Below are 22,053 nucleotides of genomic sequence, written 5' to 3'. Positions count from 1 at the left end.
GGGTCTCCTTTTATTGAGTGTGTAATGGTGTGTGCTCATGGTTGGTACTACTTCTATGATCACATCTTCTTGAATTGAAAGTAGAAACATGCTTATTTTGTTAAAAATGCTGTCAAATACTCCCACGATCCTATCATGACTGCAGCTTTTCTGGGTGTGTGCTCATGGTTGGTACTACGTCTATGATCAGATCATGACAGGTGATTGAAATTATTAATTCTTTTTAAAAAAATTTACTGCACTCTTAAAGAAAGAATTATTTACCCTATCAGTGGTGTGATATATATCTCTCTCTCTATATATATATGTATCATGATATTATAAAACAAATTAAGCTAAGTTTCCTCATTCCTCTGCAAGTTAAGTTCTAGAAAAAGAAGTTACATGTCTATTCAAGCTTACCTTGCTAGAAAGTTCAAGTTTTATCCTGCATGAATTGATGGCCTAAAGACCAGCCACTTAGGAAGGTAAATCACATCAATAGCACATGTATATATATCACATATACATGTATATAAATGTGTTTGTGTGTGGTTCATTAGAAAGTTTCAAATGTCATATGATGTACTCTCAGCTAGTTGGAACTTCAATGTTTTTGAAAAATTATGTTATGAAAGAAAATATGTTAGAAAGTATATATATGCCTTTTGAAATAGAAAAAGTTTGGAATTAAAATTTATAAAAAAAAAAATTCTAAGATCCACTGTGTTTTTAGTTGTGACATTTTTTTACCTTCACTTTTCCCCCCTTCAATTTGGCAGGAGAACCATCAATTCAGGGCGTGATAGCAAGGTTCTGATATATGAGTATCATTATTAATGTGAACAACATGACATTGGTTGAGCTACTTTGACATTTTGTCAAAGTATGGCCGACTTCACAATGAAAAGATCTCCCCCTTTTACCTCTGAAAAGATTAGGGGGCCATGTTTAAGCCATATGTTCTAAATCTGCATGTGGTTATCCTGTTTACCTCTGAAAATATCAGTACTGTCGGGTTTCAATTAACCTATAAATTGGGTGTCTTCTTCCCATCTTAAGGCAGATACATATTTTATCTTTTATCTTTAACTCGTTTCCAGGGAGACTTGAGCCCTAATATCTTCTTCTCTCATGTAAGCTTTTCTCTCATTCATTCCTTCTACTAACATATCTTCTACACCTATTTTTTGCACTGAAACACTACTCCTCAACTCTCCGTTGTCTGTTCTGCAGAATAACACCCTTCTCCCTCATCACACACAGAAAGTTACTTAAAATACTCTCTTCCATCTCGCACAATTTCTTACCATTATTTACAGTATATTGTTGTTATAACAGGCACACACAAACCTTTATTGCTTATTAGCAGTTTGACTGAGTAGAAACCCAGCCTGAAGGGACATGTACTGCTACTACTATTCTAGGGCTATTGGGCTAGTGTATCATGATCCACCCAAAAGGGCTATACACATGCATTCAAAGCTTCATTTTTGTTTTGTCTTTTTGGAGTTACAAACAATTCAAACCAGGGCAGTCTTTGATAAATTGGTTAATAATTCAAAATGGGGTAGATACAAACCCAAAAATCAGCAGGTTTGTTTGTTTATATGTAGTTTGTTCTGGAGTCTAGTGGAAAGATTCACCTGATCTTTTTTTGTCCTGGATTGACTACATATGACAGCCTTTTATCTTCTTTTATCTTCAGCATTGAGTCTGTAGTTCATGTCTTCTCAGTTTACAGCCACCCATCAATCACCAGTTGTGGTGATAAGGGCAATCTTACTCTTCACAAGTCTTCCATTCGAATTACATTAATTTGACATTTTTGAGATTGAGATTGTTGAAGTATAGCAATTTCCGGTTAGAAATAAACTAATTAAGGAAACCCCAAATGTTACTGTTTACAAAAATCCCCCATTAAATTTTTCTCTCTTTTTCTTTCTCTGAGTTATATCCCAAGCATTCATATTGAATGGGCATCATTTAAAGCGTATGATGTATTGCACATGTTGTATAGTCTACAACTTGATGATGAATGATTCAACTCCACATAGGCAAGCAGTGGAAACTGACATTTTGTATCATTTTATTGGGTTGGGAACAGGAAGACTCCACCATTTGTGCATATATAGATAGACAAGAAACATTTTCATTTGCAAAAATATACTAAACTACCCCATCTCTTGAGTCTCTAGCCAGAACACAAGAAACATTACACAGTTCAGTTTATATCCTAAGCCAACTTTCCCTATCTTCTTTCAGCCCGTGAGAATGGAATCAGAGCCACCATTTGGGGAGTTCGTCAAGAGTGTTTTTGGAAACATTGTAGAACAAGAGGAAACTGAAGCAAAGTTCGACGTGGATGAATGTGAACTACCGCTGATTGACCTAGGTCACTTGAATCTTGGCAACTTGGAGCATGAAGAGTGCAAGAGAAAGATTTGTGAAGCTTCTACTGAATGGGGCTTCTTCCAGATTGTCAACCATGGCGTTTCTAAAGAGATTTTGTCCAGGATTCATCGTGAGCAAGTGGAGTTGTTCCGGCAGCCATTCCAGATAAAGACTAATGAGAAGTTGCTGAACTTATCATCTGGCTGTTACCGCTGGGGAACGCAAACTGCAATTACTCAGAAGCAATTCGCATGGTCTGAAGCTTTTCACATCCCGCTTTCCACTATTTTCCAACTAAGTGAATTCGAAGGTCTCAGGTATGTGTAAGAAAATATGGGGATGATATGCTTTGTTTCTAAACCATTTATGCAACCCAAAAGAAAAATCTGCCCTCCAGGTTTCTTTGATTAGATGCTTCCCACCTAAAATAAGGAGTTTCTTCTTTGTTTATAGTAGTTTGAAAAGCCTGGGCGATAACAATTTAGTGCTTAAAACAAGGCTTTCCTTTTTTGTTTTGAGTGAAAAAGGGTGGGTAATTACAAGCACAGAAAAGTTTAGTTGCCCCCACTACCCACCCATGTAATTTTATATACATAAATACATATATATTCTTTGCCTCTGGCATATATTGAAGGGTTTTGGTATTGACAAAGATATTACATTCTACTGTGAAGTCCTTCACCAAAAGTATAGCAGGATTAAATCTAGTTCTAAGATGAGCATACGCAAAAATAAGATTATTTTAGGACTGTTTGGGTCAGGCGAAAGATGAACTCAAAGTGAAGGCCGTTTAGATTTTTGGCACAAAACTTTTGGAGACTTGTGATGATATATTCAAATAAAATTTTCTTGTAATATCATTGTTCTTTCAGTATGATCTGGGTTTTTTTTTTCTTCCGTAATCTTTGCAATCAAATTTTCAGGTCAAGTCTTCAAGAGTTTGCAATTAAAGCTTCGGATCTCGCTCAACAAATAGCTAAAATATTGGCTGAGAATTTGGGCTGTAAATCCACTTTCTTTTTCAAGAATTGCTTGCCAAGTTCATGTTATATTCGAATGAACAGATATCCAGCATGTCCGGTGTCTTCTAAGGTTTTTGGATTAATCCCACACACTGATAGTGACTTCCTCACAGTATTGCATCAAGATCAGGTGGGGGGATTGCAGCTCCTAAAAGATGGAAAATGGATTAGGGTTAAGCCTAATCCAGATGCTCTAGTTATCAACATTGGCGACTTATTTCAGGTAACTTGGCTTTAATTTATTATATGGTCTCAAATGGCATGGCCATCTTTGAAACCCTAAATATGGGGGATATCTTCCCCTCACATAATTAAGCTCTTCATGATGTGAAAACTATACATTAGGAAGCATTTAAATTTTCCTGTGGATTTAAACACTCTCTACCGCTAGCAGCCACCTTTAATTGGGTTACTTATCTACCAGAATCTTCCATTGAACTTCTCAAAAGGGGTATATGGGTTTAAATGGCACTAACTCTAGATGAAATATGGGCAACATCCTTTCTATTTCATCTACACAATGTCTTGTTTGAAATAAAATGATGATTCTCAATAAATGCAACAAGTGGTAACATGGTTGTATGAGATTTGAAGAGTATATACTAGGGCTCAACTTGTGCTTCTTCAACTCAAACAGAGCATAAATTGTGGTCAATTTCACAATGCAGGCTTGGAGCAATGGAGTTTATAAGAGTCTTGAACACCGAGTTGTTGCCAACCATGAAATTGAAAGGTTCTCTTTTGCATTCTTCCTCTGTCCCTCTCATGACACCGTGATACAAAGTTGCTGTGAGCCTTCAATCTACAGAAAATTTAGCTTCAGAGAGTACAGACAGCAAGTTGAAGAGGATGTGAAGACCACAGGGGACAAGGTAGGGCTTTCAAGATTTCGCAGATGAGGCTTGAGAGCATCCAATCTATCCTTGCACTTCAGTCCTGTCATTAGACAACACAATAAATAAAGCATCAGTTTTGGACATATGAGGCCTCTCCATGATCTCATGACTTGTATGCTTTATATATCTGTATGGTTTGCTCTTTTGGTAATTGATTAGGGCTGTATAAACCCGAAACTGTAACAATCCTGAATATTAGTTTAGTTTAAATGATGGAAAATATTGCTTGCTGTTTAGCATATTTTTTCCTCTATTCTGAATGCCCTAGATTTACTTCTCATATAGATTGAGCTATGGTGGTAACTGGAAGCTTGTGTCTCCCCTTTAAAGTTTATTGCTTTCTTAGATATCTTTGGAGTACCAATTGGAAAAACACTTGGAAATGAGGCTCAACTCAATAATTTCACAGCTTCCATCCAAATATGTAGACCCCGTTGGCCAAAACATGTCAACATGATAGGTTAATTGGCTATATTTGTATTGACAGAAAAGGGAGTTCCATGTGTAGGACCATTAGAGTCTAAAGGGAGTTCCATGTGTAGGACCATTAGAGTCTAAATGCAGTCCCTTCACGGGTTATACTCTTACGTGTTACTTTCCCACAAAAGTCACCTTTCATTATTTGGGTTGGTGCGGTTGGGACGTGATCTGGTCGATTCTACATCACTGAGAATAATTAGTACTTGTTTGAAAAATGAATTAAAGATGGAAAAAGAAAACTATCCCACTTAGAAGGGCGAAATTTAATGTGCTTTTGATGGGTAGGTTGAAATTAAAATAAGAAAACTACCCTACTTAGAAGGGTGAAATTTAATGCTTGTTTCATTCTTCTATTTTTTTGGGAAGTATTTATGATAGATATTGACTAAAGGGGCATTGAAGTCTAGTTATTTAATGTTTAATACCTTAAATGACTTTAATTTAAATTGGGTTTGGTAATGATTTTAAAAAATATTTATGATATTTTTAACAGTAAAAAATTGTTAATTTTTAAATATTAAAACTGTTAAAAACACTTCCTAAAATTATTATTTATTCACAACACAGATGGTAACAAATGAAAAATTTGAAACTTCAATATATTATGTTTGATTTCAAGAAAGTATTAAGAAAATATAGAAGAAATCAAATATAATTAAGAGGGCTATTTCATCAAAAGCCATTATTAAAAGCTAAAAATCCTCTAATTTTTTTTGGATATTTTTTCAATAAAATATTATCAATTTTCCTCGTTAAAAAAATATTTTTAAAACATACATATAAATAGTCAAAATGATAAAAAAATATTTATATAAAAGATTGATTATTTTTCAAATAAAAATATGAGAATGATTAGATTTACAAAGTTTGGGATTATTTTATTTTTTAAATTGATTTATTATAATTAAAATTAGTTAGAAACGTATACATTTTCAAACAATTAAATATAATTAATATTACTTAGAAATTTATGACTTTTCAAGTGATTTAATTTTTATATGAAAGAAAAGTAAAATGGGTTTAAAAAAAAGACTAAATCATAAACATGCCATAATTTCATTAATAACATTTTTTTTTCCCTAAAAAAAAGATAGAAAAGAAGGTTGCCGACTTCAGTTATAAATAAATAATAGGCCCCGACAGCTTATTCAATGAGTCTTATACCTAGTCATTCAAGGTTGGCCGTACCTTGTCGCTGCACCCCAAAGTCGGCATAGTGTTGAAAGATAAATAATGTCGCCTAGTCCCCATATATAATACATTTATGATAACAAAATATCTATTAAATTCAACCATACATAAAATCTACCACTCAATTACCACATCAAATTTTAAAACTTAGAACTTCAAATTCAAAGAATTCAATTGAGGTTGGTTTTGGAATTTAGTTTGAACTCTATTTATTTATAATCTAAGTTTAAGATAGATTTGAGTTCAAGTTTTTTGTTTAGTAATTTGACAAAGAATTTCAAAAAGTGAACAATTTTTCTTTCAAAATCTAGCTTAGTCGACTTGGAAACAAATTCTTAAATATGAATACGGCACTACCCAAAATGACTTAACCATATTTTGAAAAAGGGAGAACATCTTTTAAAAAGTAAATTTTAATTTAATTAAAAGTTTAAAAATATACTCAAAATTCAAACTAGAACTATACTTTGAATGGGTTGGATCGAATACATGAAATCTACCACTCAATTACCACATCAAATTTTAAAACTTAGAACTTCAAATTCAAAGAATTCAATTGAGGTTGGTTTTGGAATTTAGTTTGAACTCTATTTATTTATAATCTGAGCTTAAGATAGATTTGAGTTCAAGTTTTTGTTTAGTAAATTGACTAAGAATTTCAAAAAGTGAACAATATTTCTTTCAAAATCTAGCTTAGTCGACTTGAAAACAAATTCTTAAATATGAATACGACACTACCCAAAATGACTTAACCATATTTTGAAAAAGGGAAAACATCTTTTAAAAAGTAAATTTTAATTTAATTAAAAGTTTAAAAATATACTCAAAGTTCAAACTAGAACTATAATTTAAGTGGGTTGGATCGAGTACTTAATGAGTCCAACTTAAATTAAAAAATATAAAGTTCAACCCAACCTCATCCCTAGGTACAGATGCAATCATATTTCAACTTTATTATTATAAATTTAAGTTAAAGTTGGATTAGTTGAATTACTCTTGAGTTAGTTGGATTAGTCAAGTTGATTGGGTTGCGTGACTTACATTTATTCATTTGTTATCATCTTGAAATTCTATCTCACTTATTATTTAAAAATTATATATAAAAAAATTATATATTTATTCCAAATTTTAAATAATAAGTGAGATAGAATTTCAAGATAATAACAAAAATAGTAAAATTAAATTCATATAACCCCGACTTACCTCGAACATGAATTTTAAAAATGATTTTTTTGTTAAAACCTCACATGGATTTGGTTAGCTAATCCGTACATATTGCATCCATGATTCAAATGACTTAGAATATAAAAATACTAATTTAAATGATGCAGCATTTAAAAAAAAAATCATTAAATTTGTTGAAATTAAATTACAAATATTAAGAGAGGAATAACATGAATGGAAAAGGAGGTCGTTAAATGGCCTCATTCCATAAGGCCAAGAGGATGAAGCTTGACTGGTTTTGCAGGGATTGTTAGGAAATTTTCCTTCTTTATAAAAAAAACATATAAATTTTAGCACATATAAGAAATAATAAATTAAAATTATAGAAAATAAAGTAATGGATATAAGAAAAATTGGCTTAGTTTGGTGAAGCTTGTAAGAACATGCTATCTTAAAACCGTTATACCCTCCCAATGTGTAAGTACCAACTATTGGATAGTAGTTCTAAAATAAAACTCAATTGGCTCATTGCAATATCTCATATATGAGCACGCCCATAAAAAAATTATAAAGAACTTGTCTACAATCAAGTCGACTAGAAAATATGAAGATTCACCATGAAAAGAGACACATAAAACTATGAAGTAAGAGGAAAATAAAGGTGATATATAGATATTTTAAGATAATTTTAAAAGCAAAAGAAAAATCATTTTTATTGAATAAGAGATGACATTTATGGATATAATAGATAAAAATATTACAATTCATAAGTCCTTAACTATTAGAAATATTTAAGGTTATTGAATTACATATTAAGGTTAAGGTTTCGAAACAAACAATTAACTTTAATTTCAAAATCAGATGAAATATATTATAATTATCATATTAACCTTTTCCCACCCCACCTTTTAAATTGTGTAAATAACAATAAATGATAAGAGAAAATAATTGAATAACTTTATATATGTAATCAATATAGATGTCTTTTGGACTTGATTCTATGCTTAGTGTTGACAATTTTTATTTGAGGATTCATAGTGAATTATGTCTTGAATTAAGTCATTGAACCAAACTTTTACGTGTCACACACATGGTATTGATATGAAACTTGGTTCTTGATTCTAGATAGGCTAATATTATTAATAACCATGTGTCAGTATCTTGATTCTCATGAGAGTTAATATAGAATAATTCAATCTCATAGTCGCAATCTCGTTGGCAACACTCACATGGTGAGTGTTCCAAAGATACATGTGAAGTGTACTTCACAACACTTTCTACTTCTACCTCATTTAAGCTAAAACCCTTTCTAACATTACATTGGTAGCATTGTCATCATAAGGATGGGGAAGAGACTCTCCTCAAAATTGGTATTATTCTACCTATTGGATCTTCTTCATATGATCTATTTATTATTATATATAATAATAATAATAATAATAATAATAAAAACTCAACAGGAAATATTTCTCAATAATTTTTTTCGTTTTCCCTTAATTTATACAATAAAAATTTGTGTAAGATTTTCAATATAAATTAATTCATTTGTCCCCTTCTCATACAAAATTATCAAATCTTTGTCTTTCAAATAACCTATCAAAAAAGTATATATACATAGAAAATTAGATCCTTTGAAGGCTATTTATATTATACATATAATTTTCATCACATAAAACTTTGATATTCTTTTATGCCTTTATTATAGATCTGTCTCTCTTTTCTTTTTCTTTTTTTTGGCCACAGATTAAGGAGAAATTTATGACCTTTATAACATAACAAAACAAATATAATTGTAGCATCATTCTTTTACTTTCCAACAAGTTTAGAATAATCTTAGAAAAAATAAATCAAAGTACAATTAATTTCCAAATTTTAGGAAGTTTTCATTTCCTTTTGCACATATTTTTATGTAACTAGAAAGCCGTAAATAGCTCAAGAGAAGTATCAGACCATGATCTTAATTTTCTTCTAATAATATTTGATTTTTGTAAATATCAATAATACTTATCAAATGGAAGAAAATATGATATTTGACAAGTAAGAAAAGAAAAGAATTGTAAAACTTTCAAATTAATAGATAATTAAATTTATTCTTTCTATTAAAATAATTTACAAACCAATATCTATATAGTTTTACCTACATAGAAATCAAATATATTATATTTTTCTCAGTTAGAAGAATAATAATTTTAGATTGCTAGAAAATTTTCCTACTTTATATAAAATATATATATATATATATAAATTCTAGCACATGTAACAAATAACTCATCAACGAAGTAATTACCCAAAAAATATAAAGATTTAGAATGAAAATACATACAAAAAAAACTATGAGATATGATGAAGAGAAGGACGATATGTAGATATTTTAGAACAATTTCAAAGAAAAGGAAAATCATTTTTATTGAATATATATATATATATATATATATATATATATTTAAGCTTATTAAGGTACATAAATCCCATATATTCTCTAATATTTAAGCTTATTGGATCACATATTAAGTTAGGATTTTATAAGGTTGAAAATAGTTGACTTCTCAAACTTTATGAATATATTATAATTATCATATTTTTAAATAATCAAAATTTAAACTTTTAAGCATCAAATTTCCAACCATTGAAGTCATCAACCACCAACCAATGGGGTCTTCTAGGGTTGAGAATGGTGATTGGTAGACTTCAACTGATATGGCATTGGGGCTGTCTTGCAACATAACCTCCCAACCATAAATGGGTGGCCCCACTAAGATTCACAACTTTCCCAAAAAGAAAAGAACAAATCACAATTATGTGTTGCCTGTTTCCTGATGTAACCTTGTAGAAAGATGAAAAAAAAACAAAATCAATCAAATAAAAAAAAATTATAAGATTTTCTTATTTCTTTTCTTTTCTTATATTTCGATTTCCGCTCCATGCATGAAATTCAAACTTATAAAAAAAAATGATATTATATTTACACATTAATACATATCAATTTAATTTTATTTAGTCTAAATGCTTAAAAGAAAACTGATATTTGAATTTCCTAGGGTTTGCATTAAATTTTTTATGAGAGGATGGACTGGTTTAGGGATGGTCAAAAGATAAAGGGAAAATAAAAAATAAAAAATAAAAAATCAAGACAAGGACCAAAAGTAATAATCAAGGTTGTGGTCAACTCCGGCATTGAGCAAATTTGAAAAACTCAAAACCGAGATAGGAACATATATAATTTAATATATTATATATAATTTAATATTTAAAAATTGAAATACATATTTATAGCTTATATGTAATTTTATATCCAAAAATTAGAAAAACTAAATGTAAAATTATAAAAAAAAAACTAATATTCCCTATCTAGGATTATTAATTGGGGATATGGAAGGGATTTCACGACTTCTCCCTTTTTAATAAAAAATAAGGAATAAGACAAAAATAAAGAATAAATTTATAAAGAATGTAGAGTCTATCTCAATCCCAAACTATTGCATTTATATTCCTAAATAGATCTTGAATTTCATAGTTAGAGGATACTTGAGTATTGTAACATTAATTTAGTCGACTCTTCAAAAATGAAAATGTTAGGGATTATTAAGATTTGAATAAGTTTCATCAAGGTAATTTATATAATTTTATATCTAATTTTTTCTAAAAATAAATTAATATAAGATATATATTGAATCAATTTTATAAATTAATTTAATCATTTTGTTTAGAGGGAAAGGTAATTTCTCTAATCCCAATGAAAAGTGTGGAATAGGAAATAAAAAAAATCAAAATGCAACTTTAAAAATTTGGAAGTGGGTACCAAAGATTATAGGTATCGGAGGAATAGCTTCTAATATTCGTCCAGCCACTTCAAATTGACAAAAGGGGGGCCCGTATATAGGACCATTAAGAGTAAATGCAGCCTTGCAATTGGATATACTCCTATTTGTCACTTTCCTACCAAAGCGACTTTTCGTTTTTTGGGATAATTATCGTGTTACAGTTGATAATAATAAGTACTATTTGTAAATAATAAGGTGATGATCACCACCTTAAATTAAGTTCAAAAAACTCATTTGATACTCTTGCATTTACTTTCTTTAAAAATGAGTATTAAATTGAATTCATCTATAAAGCGTATAAAGGGTTTTCCATCTCTTAGACAAATGACATTTTGAATAAGAGGTTCTCTCAATTCTTTCTTATCAATATGAACCGAAGGTAATTTTTTTATCTTAAACTTGAAATTGTTAATATAGAATAAATTTTGTATATTTATATTAATATTTATTTTGTTCATTTAAATTTTGTTATATATATAGTCAAGAGTTATAAATAAATTATTTGGCTTTGTTGTAGTCATAAGTTATGCACAAATCTCATTTTATATTATCATTATCAAATGCGATATGCGAATTCTTATATAGTAAGAAGTAATGTAAAAATCATTTTATAGTTAAAACCTATTTAGAAATAATTTTATATTTGATTTTAGCTAAAAGTTATACTAATGTTATTAATGTAAAACTTTTGTAAAATTTATTTTATATTGAAGAATGCATTAGTATTATTTACTAATTTTTGTTTGTTATATGAAACTTATAATAATATCATTTTGCCATATATGAAAAGTTCTTTGACAATATCAAATGTCATAAAGATCAAATTTGTGACACTTAATATTTTGAGAAAGAAGTATATATCTTAGGTCCTTATATTAAAATACATCTTAGTGCAATAAATCTTAGAGTTACAATCAATGGAGGAAATTAAGCTTCCTTGCAGAATCACGCAAAAACGTTGATTTTCCTTTGTCATCATCTTTATAAAGATTTTTATCTTATATTAAAATACATTTTGGGTTTGGATAACTTAATCTAACTCATTAGGTCTAAATTAATTAATTAACTTTATTGGGCTCCAATTAATAAAGTGGCCCAATCAAGAAAGGTCATTCATAAGTTCTTGTGTAATCTTGCATTTTTTACAAAAAATCCTTATACACACATATTAATTAATAAAGAACCTATAAGTCCCTTAAAATAACGTGTTATAATAGAATGTGAGCTTAAAAAAAAATCATCTTTATAATATTTTGTTTTAAACATAAATACTTCAATATGCCTTTCGAAAGAAATAACTTTTGATTATTTTAGTAAATTTGAAAGTGGTTTTTGAATTTGTACTCCTACTTTCTATGCCCTTTTAAGCATAAATGGGACTAAATACAAACATCCAACTAGTCCTAGAAACATGATAAAGATTTCCTTTGCTAAAGGCTTGATAAAAGTATTAGAATATTCAAAATATTGTAACTCCTAAAAATGGTGAAGTCTTGTCTCCTCAATCATTTTGACTATGATTGTGTTGTAAAAAAAATAATAATAATAAATTGCATGCTTTGGGATATTTTCTCCTCCTCATTTTTGGCAGTGGAAGATTATTTGTGTCCTTAAAGAACTAGCATAAATTGGGTAAGGATTGGAAGGGAAAACCTTTTCATAACTTTGTCCAAAGTTTTGGAACGGATTGGAAAATTTTGTCTTAGACCAAAATTGTATTTTTGATTTTAGCTAAATATTTTTGAGATATTTCAACCTTTTTTAGTGTTTATTTTTTTGAAAGTCATAACCATATATTTTTTTTAAAGATTTATTTATCTCTCAATTGTAATAGAGAGATGTTGTTCTTTAAGAGAAGTTTATACCTTAAACGATATTTCAACACTGAAGATCATTCTTAAAATGTCTTCTTCCTTAGTTTCATGAAGCCATGAAGTAAGAAATCTATTTATAATTAGTATTGCATGTAAGACTTTTGCTTCTCTCATTTTCCTTAATTTCTTCAATATGTTTTCCTTCACTCACATGATAATGAAGAAAACTAATGCCACAGACGAAGGGGGGTGATTTGGTTTTGCCACAACAAGGAACTTGTAGTATTTTGCTTAATTGAGATCAAACTACAAAATGAATGGGAACTTCGGATATTAAGGTTGAAGTTTTTTTTTTTCCTTTAGAAGAGGAAGACATGGTTTCTAATGATAGGTTGAGCTTTTTTTGATGTTCATCTAACTTCATTTAAGTGACTTGTCATTTGATTTGATAGTAACCAAGAGGTTCAATTTTGAGCTCCTCCCTTAACTCTGTGAAGAATTTGATAATGAAAGTATTAAGTTTTATGGCTTATTTTCTAAAATTTATAGAGGAGTGTATAGTAAATTATACAAAAAAAAAATATTGAATTTCAAAAAATTATCGGAGTAAATTCTTCTTCATTATGCACTTAATACTATACACCTCTTTGAATATTTCCATTTTGAATACATTCACATAATCTCTTGAATTACATGTGCATCTGTGGTAGTGAATTTGGAAAACTAGTAAGGTAGTCTACGAGCTTAAGAGGATAGATTGCAAATCTTGGTGGTCATAGAGAGGCTAGCAAGAAAACCGTAGCAATGTGGTCTACCATCTAAAGAGGGCAGGTCGTAGCGCTTAATGGGCGTAGAGAAGTTAGCGCGAAAACCGTTGCAAATTAGCACTTACATATATGAACAAAAACCCCGTAGGACAAATACTGTACCGTTAAGAGTAGGAATATATCGTACAAACGCATTCAAAGATCAGTACACTAGGAATATATGGTCCAAATGCATTCGAACACCAGCATTGCTCTCTCTCTCTCTCTCTCTCTCTCTCTCTCTATCTATCTATCTATCTATCTCCCTCAACAAAAATCGCGTAAGACAAATACTGGTACACTAGGAATATATGGTACAAATGCATTCAATCAGTACACTAGGAATATATGGTCCAAATGCATTGAAACTGCATTGAAACACCAGCAGTGTTCTTTCTCTCTGACAACAAAAATCCCGTAGGACAAATACTAGCACGCTAGGAATATATGGTACAAATGCATTCAAAAACCAATACTTTTTTGTTCTCAGGCTATCAACAACTCAGATTAGAGCACTCTTTTACGTATGGATCAATAATTCAAACTGGGGCCGGGCTGAGAATCCAAAAATTTGCATGTTAGTTTATGAATATATCTAGGTAGTTCTACACTCGAGAGGACAGATTCGCTACATCTTTCCTTGGCTTGGATCCGTATGGAAATACGTACCACAACCTTTTCTTCTTTATTCTTTGAGCATTGTGGCAACATTTCATGTATGTCCCTGACTAAACTTTGTCTTAAAGCAAACTCATCAACCATGCACATGCAGTGGTGAAGGGCGAAACGTTATTATTATTTCTAAAATAAAAATTTTTAAGTGTTAAAAATGTTACGTACACTTCTTAAAATTATTAGTCAAATCGGCTCTTAATTTGATGCATATATACTATTTTACTAAAAGAACTCCAAATTTCAGATACATTCCACCGAGTTGATTAAAAGATTGTGATGAACCAAGTTTTAATTAGGTACCTTTCTGGCTTTGTAGTTCATAAAAACGCATCCTTGTTCCTCAAAATTTACCATCATACATGGTATTTTTAGGACAAACTAAGTTTCATGGTTTTTCTGCTAGTAAGTACCATATGACTAGATCCTGATTTCTAGTTACAAGTTGAAATAATAAATTCATATAATGGCATTATTCAATGTCTAATGTATATTGCACATTTTATCCTACAACTTGGTGATAGATGATTTTGCTCCATTTTGAATATAAAGAATACTTGGGAATCAATGGTAATTAGCACAAGGACACTGGAAACTCACGTTTGGACCATTTTCATGTTCTATAAGTTTCCATCTTCTTCTAGCCTGTGTAAGCATGGATGAAATTGTAGAACCATCTGGGAACTGTGTAGATGAAGTGGAAAGTGGAACAGCATTCCAGAAGTTCTTTGCTGTTGATGAACTTAATTGATCTACCACTTGTTGACCTAAATCTCTTGAATCTTGTCCCATTGGAAAGTGAAGAGTGTAAGAGACAAATATGTGATGCTGCATCCAACTGGGGCTTCTTGCAGTTGGTCAATCATGGTATTTCTTCGGATATTGTGCCAAGGTTGCGCTCTGAGCAAGTGAAGTTATTCCGGCAGTCCTTCAACAAAAAGGCCAATGAGAAGTTGTTGAACTTACCATCAGGCAGTTACCGCTGGGGAACACAGACTGCAAGCACTCTCATGCAATTCTCATGGTCTGAAGCCTTTCACATACCCCTTGTCGATATGCAGGGACGGAGTGAAATCAACTGCCTCAGGTTTGTACATGAAAATATGGGCATTACATGCTTATTCCAACCTTATTCTTCACTTGAAAGCTAGGGTGGTATAGGCACTTGCTTTATTCACAAATAATACATTCAGGCTACTCGAGGGTTTTATGTGACAACATTCTGCTGTTAAAATATCTGAGTGCTTACAGTTCTGCCCACTTCCCCATATTCCCACATGGATAAAGCCAGGTTTTAAGATGAGTCCGTTCACAAATCCAAAAGGAGTCTTAGGGTGTTTGTTGTTTGTGCCATGCAAGGGATCCACAAAAAATAATGGCTTGTAATATTGAGATCTTTAGCAGAAGTTATGGGGGATTTTGTGATATATATTTTATTCAGTTTTTTTCTTGTATGTTCTATAAATCGTTTGCAAAAATATCATCTTCAAGACCATGTAAACTTTCATTAATTTTCTTAATTTTTGTAATCTTTATAATTGATTTTTCAGGTCAACAATTGACGAGCTTGCAGTAAAGGTTTTTGAGCTGGCTCAACAGATAGCTCAAATTTTGGTGGAAAATTTGAGTGGTAAATCCACTTTCTTTGCGGAGAATTGCTTGCCAAGTTCATGTTTTCTCCGAATGAACAGATACCCACCATGTCTAGTATCTCCCAATGTATTCAGAATAGTTCCACATACTGACAGTGACTTTCTCACTATATTGCATCAAGATGAGGTAGGAAGATTGCAGATCATCAAAGATGGAAAATGGATTGGAGTTATGCCCAATCCAGAAGCTCTAATTATAAACATCCTACAATATGGTCATTTTCCATTAGTTTGGAACAACTGAATCAATGGGCATCTGTTGAAACCCTAAAGATGGTTATAGGGGCCTTATCCTAACTATCAACCTCTGAATGAAATACTCTTTCACATGGTATGTAAAACTAACATATAAGTAATTAGTGGTTATTTTCGTCCAGAGCTAAAGCCAAACCACACACCTAGACTTTTGGGTAATAAATCTTAAACTTTTTGTTGGGCTTAAAGGTTGAAGAAGATACAAGAATCACTAACCCTCGACATATTATGTGCAACTCTTCCATTCTCCCCCAAAAGAAAAGTTTTTCTTCTATTTAAAATGAGAAGATGATTCATTATGTACTTGACATATAGGAGAAAAATTGGCAGCATGCAAAATTTTAGAGGACCTAAACTCATTTATGAATGTTTTCCACCTAGCATTTTCCCTGTAAGTACAATCTAACCATAATAATAATGAAGTCAAATTTCTTAATGCAGGCTTGGAGCAATGGGATTTATAACAGTGTTGAACACCTAGTCCTTAACCATCAAAAAGTTGAAAGGTTCTCCATTGGATACTTCTTTTGCTCTTTGGCCGATGCTGTGATACAAAGTCATAGAGAATCTTCAATATACAGGAGTTTTAGCTTCAGGGAGTACCAAAAACAAGTTCAAGAGGATGTTAAAAGTACAGGGAACTAAGTAGGGCTTTCCAGGTTTCACAGATGAAGCTCAGGAAACCTATCTCAGCACCTCATTCATGTCACTAGATCAAGTGGAAATATTGCTCAAAACACGTTCTTATTTTGAACACATGAACTGCCTCCATCTATTATGCATTTTTTTTTTATTTGTCTGTCTTCTGTTTACAATTGATCCGCTTTGTAGAAACTGGAAATTACACCAACGGCCTAATTTTTTATTGTCTGTCTTCTCTTTACAATTTCTCCTTATTCTGATATTGGAATGGATTTGAGCTCAGCCGGAGATCTACTTAGATTAGTTACTAGGTACTTGGCCTCTGGCTGCACTCTGAACTCAGTAATGCACCAACTCTATTGAAGAAATTAAACAGCTGGAGAGCTCTCCTTCAAGCCTGCACCATGGAGAATATATCCATCTGTTAAGCATGTGAATTGTGGTGGGCAGTGAAGATTTTCATGTTCCACTCGAAAGTTCAACATTCTCTTTGGAACTTGAGGAGAATTATCTGGGGAAAATGCTTGAAAATGAACCTAAATAGATTCAACACTCTGACCAGAAAGCCTCAATCACTCCCACAAAAATCTTTATCAGCAAAAAGTTCTTATTTTTCTAAATTTTCCACTACCATTCATATCACATTATTATTCCAGACAGCCAAGCGCATCTGTATGTAATTGGAAAAATGGGTTCAATACGATTGTGTTAACCAATTCAGGTTGTCAGTTTGCCTATGTAGAGCATATATAAGGTTGCTGTCACACGCTCCTTTCTGCTAGGTAGGAAAAGGGATACAATGGTGGGAATGTAAATAACTTTGGTTTGATTGTAGCGATGGTCTTGGACCTACATTATTGAGAAAAGCCTGCCAAAAGTATTCGTAAATTAAATATATAAAAAGAAAAAAATACCATTAGTTGCATTTGTCATTGACAGATGGGATGTGGGAATAGAAGATGGTATAGAGTTCTCATTTCAGCATTTGATTGCTTCAAAGATAGATATTGAATGTGATACTTTCTCACTTTCAGTTTTACATTCTCCGGGCACATGAAAGGATCAGTGTGACATTTCTATATCTCATTGGCAAAAAGGGAAACAAGGACGTTTTCAAAGTGTCAAGAAAGGCATGCAGTGATGCCTCCCTAAAAGAAATCCTCTTTTTCTTCTCATGATCAACTATATAATAACAAAATATTTATCTGAAGTTATAATGCCTCAGAGAAATCTTTGCTTTTCTTCTTATGATCAAAGCCATGGCAAAAATCTACCAAAACTTTCATGACATCGTCCTGTCTTCCTACTTTTGATTCAAGATCTCAAACATGCAATATTAAATCTGGAGTTTCATTTCTTCTTCATATTGAATAATAGAAGGGGAACTTGAAAAACCTGAACTAGTATTGTAACTTAGTTGGTGATTTAAATATTTAACAAAGTAGAATCGCGATGACACTCTTTTCCTTCTATACTTGTATTCAGGACCCTAGCTCTTCCCTTAATCCGTTCTCTATGTAGAGTTTTTAGTTGGGTAAAGGGTCTTCTTTTCATTGCCATATATATAACTTAATCAAAACTCATCAAAATATTAAGAAAGAATATCAATAAAGCAAATAATAATACACATATTAAAGTTGTTTTTTAAAAATAATATGTCAATACATGTATGATAAAGTTGTGATGTTCAATAGTAATATTATATTGGGCACTGAGAAGACATAAATTTTGAAAATATACATTCAATACTAATATTGAATAAATATTTGATTTCATTAAATCTCAATAATACAAATTACATTTCAATGATTCCTTTAATACCCAAATGAAGATTAATGTAGTTCAATGGCACTTGAGGATAAAAGAAAATCATCTTGATGAAAATAATATTCAATGAGGACATGAAGATTGCATAAGATTGATTATGATCATGAACATGTCATGCATTAGGTCTCTCGACTCTTTCCCACTACTTCTACATGGATAGGAAGCTCTGAGTTCACTCATGCGTTTGCTTGAAATCCTCTTTGTGTCTAATCTAGGACAATGCATAACATTTGTGTAGAAGGATTAGTCATCATAAGTTGAACTTGAATCCATCTTATAAGATGGAGGAAGTAAGCCATAAAAGGATAAATGTTAGCTTTATTTTATGAGTTACTGTATTCAGTCTCTATACTTATAAACTCAAAATTAGTAAAAAGGGACTTCTAGTCAAATGTTGTCATCTTATATTATTTTCTCCCTCTATTCGACTTTTTTGATAACTCCTCTAAGGACCAACTCTTCTAGAATTATATATGGTCTTTGTCTTGTGTATTATGCATGCAATCAACTTCATCAATGAATAGATTCAATGCATGTTGACTTTGGTCATATTATCCAACATCCTTTCCATCATTGCCATAATTCTCACTGTCTTCATCAACATTTCTATCATCGTCTTTCTCTCATCTCAAATCAGCATAACTAAAATTAGAAACACTAGCCTCACTATTTGGCCAACATTCATAAAGTTAAAACTAAGCCAATGAGGTTGTATTGATGATTGCATTGTCTGCTAAAACAAATTTGTTTCACTTATATTATGACTTCCACTTTAAACTTCTTCAAACAAAACTCTTTCAGCATCAACGTTAGATTCTTGAACATATGTGGTTGTGGATCATCATCTAAGTGCAATGATGTAACCTATTAGATTAACTAGTCATCCTCGTCTTCTCTTTCCTCAACTGAAATCTCTAAAAGGTCTAAGAAAATTATCTCCATAACTTCATCATTCCCAACATTTATATCTTGTAACATCAATTTCATGTTATAACAAAAAAAAAAAAAAACCAAAAACAAAAATTAGCATTACAATCTCAGATAGGTAAGATGATTCCTTTGTTTTGTGTAGATTGGAGCAAATATGCTTCAATTCTCTAACAAGCTAAAAACAATGCAATTTGTGACAAAATTCTAATAGCCAACTCCCTTGGTGTAAGAGCTTTGTTCCCATACATGAACTACCATGCATTCAATTGCAAACAATAAAGGAAGTGAATGCATATATTAATATGAGAATGATAATCAAAGTCCTTTGATGTTAGCATTCTACTTTTACTGTTTATAGCAAATACTCACTAGGAACCATTTTTGTCTTGGAAGTGATTGTTGCTTGATCATCAAATCCATTATTTGCCTCTCAAAATAGTATGAGCTACATATTCAATATGACAAGATTAAACATTTAGTAAATTTGCAAATACATAAGACCATCAAAGTTACCTAATTTTCGGTGATTGGGTCTAATCTAGCAATTACAACATGATTAATTAGATTGGGATCAATATTGACTTCCTTTTTGTATTGAAGCCTTGGATTGAAATAATATGATACAAAATTGAAAGATAATAAGGAGAAAATCAATATTACTCAAAACTTATAAAATATCAAGATTGATAATAATTAATAACTAAATAATAATTACAATTACTTGTTGCATGAAATGGATAATAGAATGTTTTATCCTATCATTAATTGATGATATTTTGAACTTAATTTGTACCTTTACACATTTAGGAGGTTCTCTTTCATAATGTGAACTAACTTATATATGAAGAGTATTATAGAAACAACTCCTTAATCCACAATTTGAAGAACCATGTATATTGCCATAATGGTTGTCATTTGATCCCAAAAAAAAGTGGTTACACATTTTTTGTTCCATTTCTTTTTCTATTGTCATGTGATTTAATTTTTTGCATCCTTTTCATCATTATAAACAATTTTTTCAAATCAAACCTTATTTTTTAAAATTTGTCTAAGGCAATATAGTTGATAGCAAATCTTATTACATAAAACAAATTATATCTCAACGATAGAACTTTCTCGTCTATACAAGTAAACTAACCATGATTGAATATAAAGTTAGTTATCTTTCTAATTATGTTTATCAAATTTGTAAAATTTTATATTTATATATTTGATGTAGTTAAATACATCAATTGTGGAAGGTTGCAGTACCTTTAGAATATATTATGAAATTAATGATGCTCAACCTAATCGGCCTTATCTATCAATTGCACATTATGGTACATCCATAAGTCTTTTATTTTTCTCTTTGCACATCCATGTAATCTTATATTTCCTTATATTTCATATCTAAATACTTATTCTCTATCTCATAAGAAAATGGAATATGTATGTATACCCATACTTGTTATAGTGATATGGAAAGCAAAAAAAAATGTTAAACACTTACAGTAAATGTACTTCAAAAGACACATTTAGACATTTTTCTTATGTTCATATGTAAGTCCATATATGATATATGATAATTAAATTAAGTGATATCTTCACTCTAAATGGTATAATGACAAAACTAACATTTTGTTTCATTTCTTGTTTATTTCAATAATTTCTTCTTCCATTGTTTCATTCCATCTAAGTTCACAAGACAAAAATGCATTGGATACTCCTATTATCATATTTATAATTTATTTTTATAATGAATTAAAAAGTAATTTCTTGGACCATTTTAAAAATCTATATATCATTTTTTTTTTCTAAGGGAGAATTGTGTTTTACACTATGGGCCTGGAAATTGGCCCCAGGTCCTTCTATCGCACATAATTAATGATAATGATGTGAAATAGTAAAGGACAAAAATACTTATTTGATTTACCACATCATATATGTAAAAATTGTGCCAATTCATGTAGTATTTATGGGACCATCATTTTTGTCTTTATTCCACACTCTTCACATGTCAACTCCAACCAAATCTCCCTTATTTATCTGGTTTTGGATTTTTCATTATTTTTTAAAACTATTTTATAAATAATCTAAAATCAACATTATTTTTTATTTTTAAATTATAAATAAAAAAAATTACATTAATGATTCAAAAACAATTTTGAAAAATACGTTTTAAAAAAATATGTTAATTTAAATGAATAAAAAATACTTTTTACATTTGAAAAGTAATTAATTTAATGATTAAAACACTATTTAAAATAAACATATTCATTATTTTCTTTTCTTTTATACTAAAAAGCATTTTAAAGTTTTTTTTTTTTTTTTACTATTCTAAAATAAAAAGTTTAAATTTCCTTTCAATCTTTTTCCTTCCTTATTTTAATAATGTTTTGAACATGACTTATGATAATAAGTTATATGAAATGTTGCAAATTTATCTACTAAGGATTTTTTTTTAATGATTTGAATTAATTGAAAAATTATCAAAATAAGAAAAAAAAAAAAAAAAAGATGTTGGATGAA

At 30.5% G+C, this 22,053-nt stretch overlaps 1 protein-coding gene and 1 pseudogene across 1 annotated transcript; both read left to right on the top strand.

The window, feature by feature from the left end:
- Positions 1-1,054: 1,054 nt before the first annotated feature.
- On the top strand, positions 1,055-4,524 carry LOC117908749 (gibberellin 2-beta-dioxygenase 8-like). The gene is made up of 4 exons (XM_034822452.1): positions 1,055-1,115; positions 2,245-2,690; positions 3,297-3,618; positions 4,064-4,524. The coding sequence occupies exons 2-4, from the start codon at positions 2,254-2,256 to the stop codon at positions 4,292-4,294; spliced, it is 990 nt and encodes a 329-aa protein (XP_034678343.1). The 5' UTR covers positions 1,055-1,115; positions 2,245-2,253; the 3' UTR covers positions 4,295-4,524.
- Positions 4,525-14,931: 10,407 nt separating this feature from the next.
- LOC117908108 lies at positions 14,932-16,818 on the top strand (annotated as a pseudogene).
- The last annotated feature ends 5,235 nt before the right edge of the window (positions 16,819-22,053 follow it).

Source organism: Vitis riparia, chromosome 19, assembly GCF_004353265.1.
Source record: "Vitis riparia cultivar Riparia Gloire de Montpellier isolate 1030 chromosome 19, EGFV_Vit.rip_1.0, whole genome shotgun sequence".
Lineage (NCBI taxonomy): Eukaryota > Viridiplantae > Streptophyta > Magnoliopsida > Vitales > Vitaceae > Vitis > Vitis riparia.
The sequence above is the reverse complement of the archived record's forward strand: the minus strand, read 5'-3'. Positions and strand labels throughout refer to the sequence as shown.

Coding starts and splice junctions, on each gene's coding strand:
- LOC117908749 (XM_034822452.1), top strand. CDS start 2,254: ATGGAATCAGAGCCACCATTTGGGGAGTTCGTCAAGAGTGTTTTTGGA. Junction 2,691..3,296: donor AGTGAATTCGAAGGTCTCAG/GTATGTGTAAGA, acceptor TCAAATTTTCAG/GTCAAGTCTTCAAGAGTTTG. Junction 3,619..4,063: donor ACATTGGCGACTTATTTCAG/GTAACTTGGCTT, acceptor TTCACAATGCAG/GCTTGGAGCAATGGAGTTTA.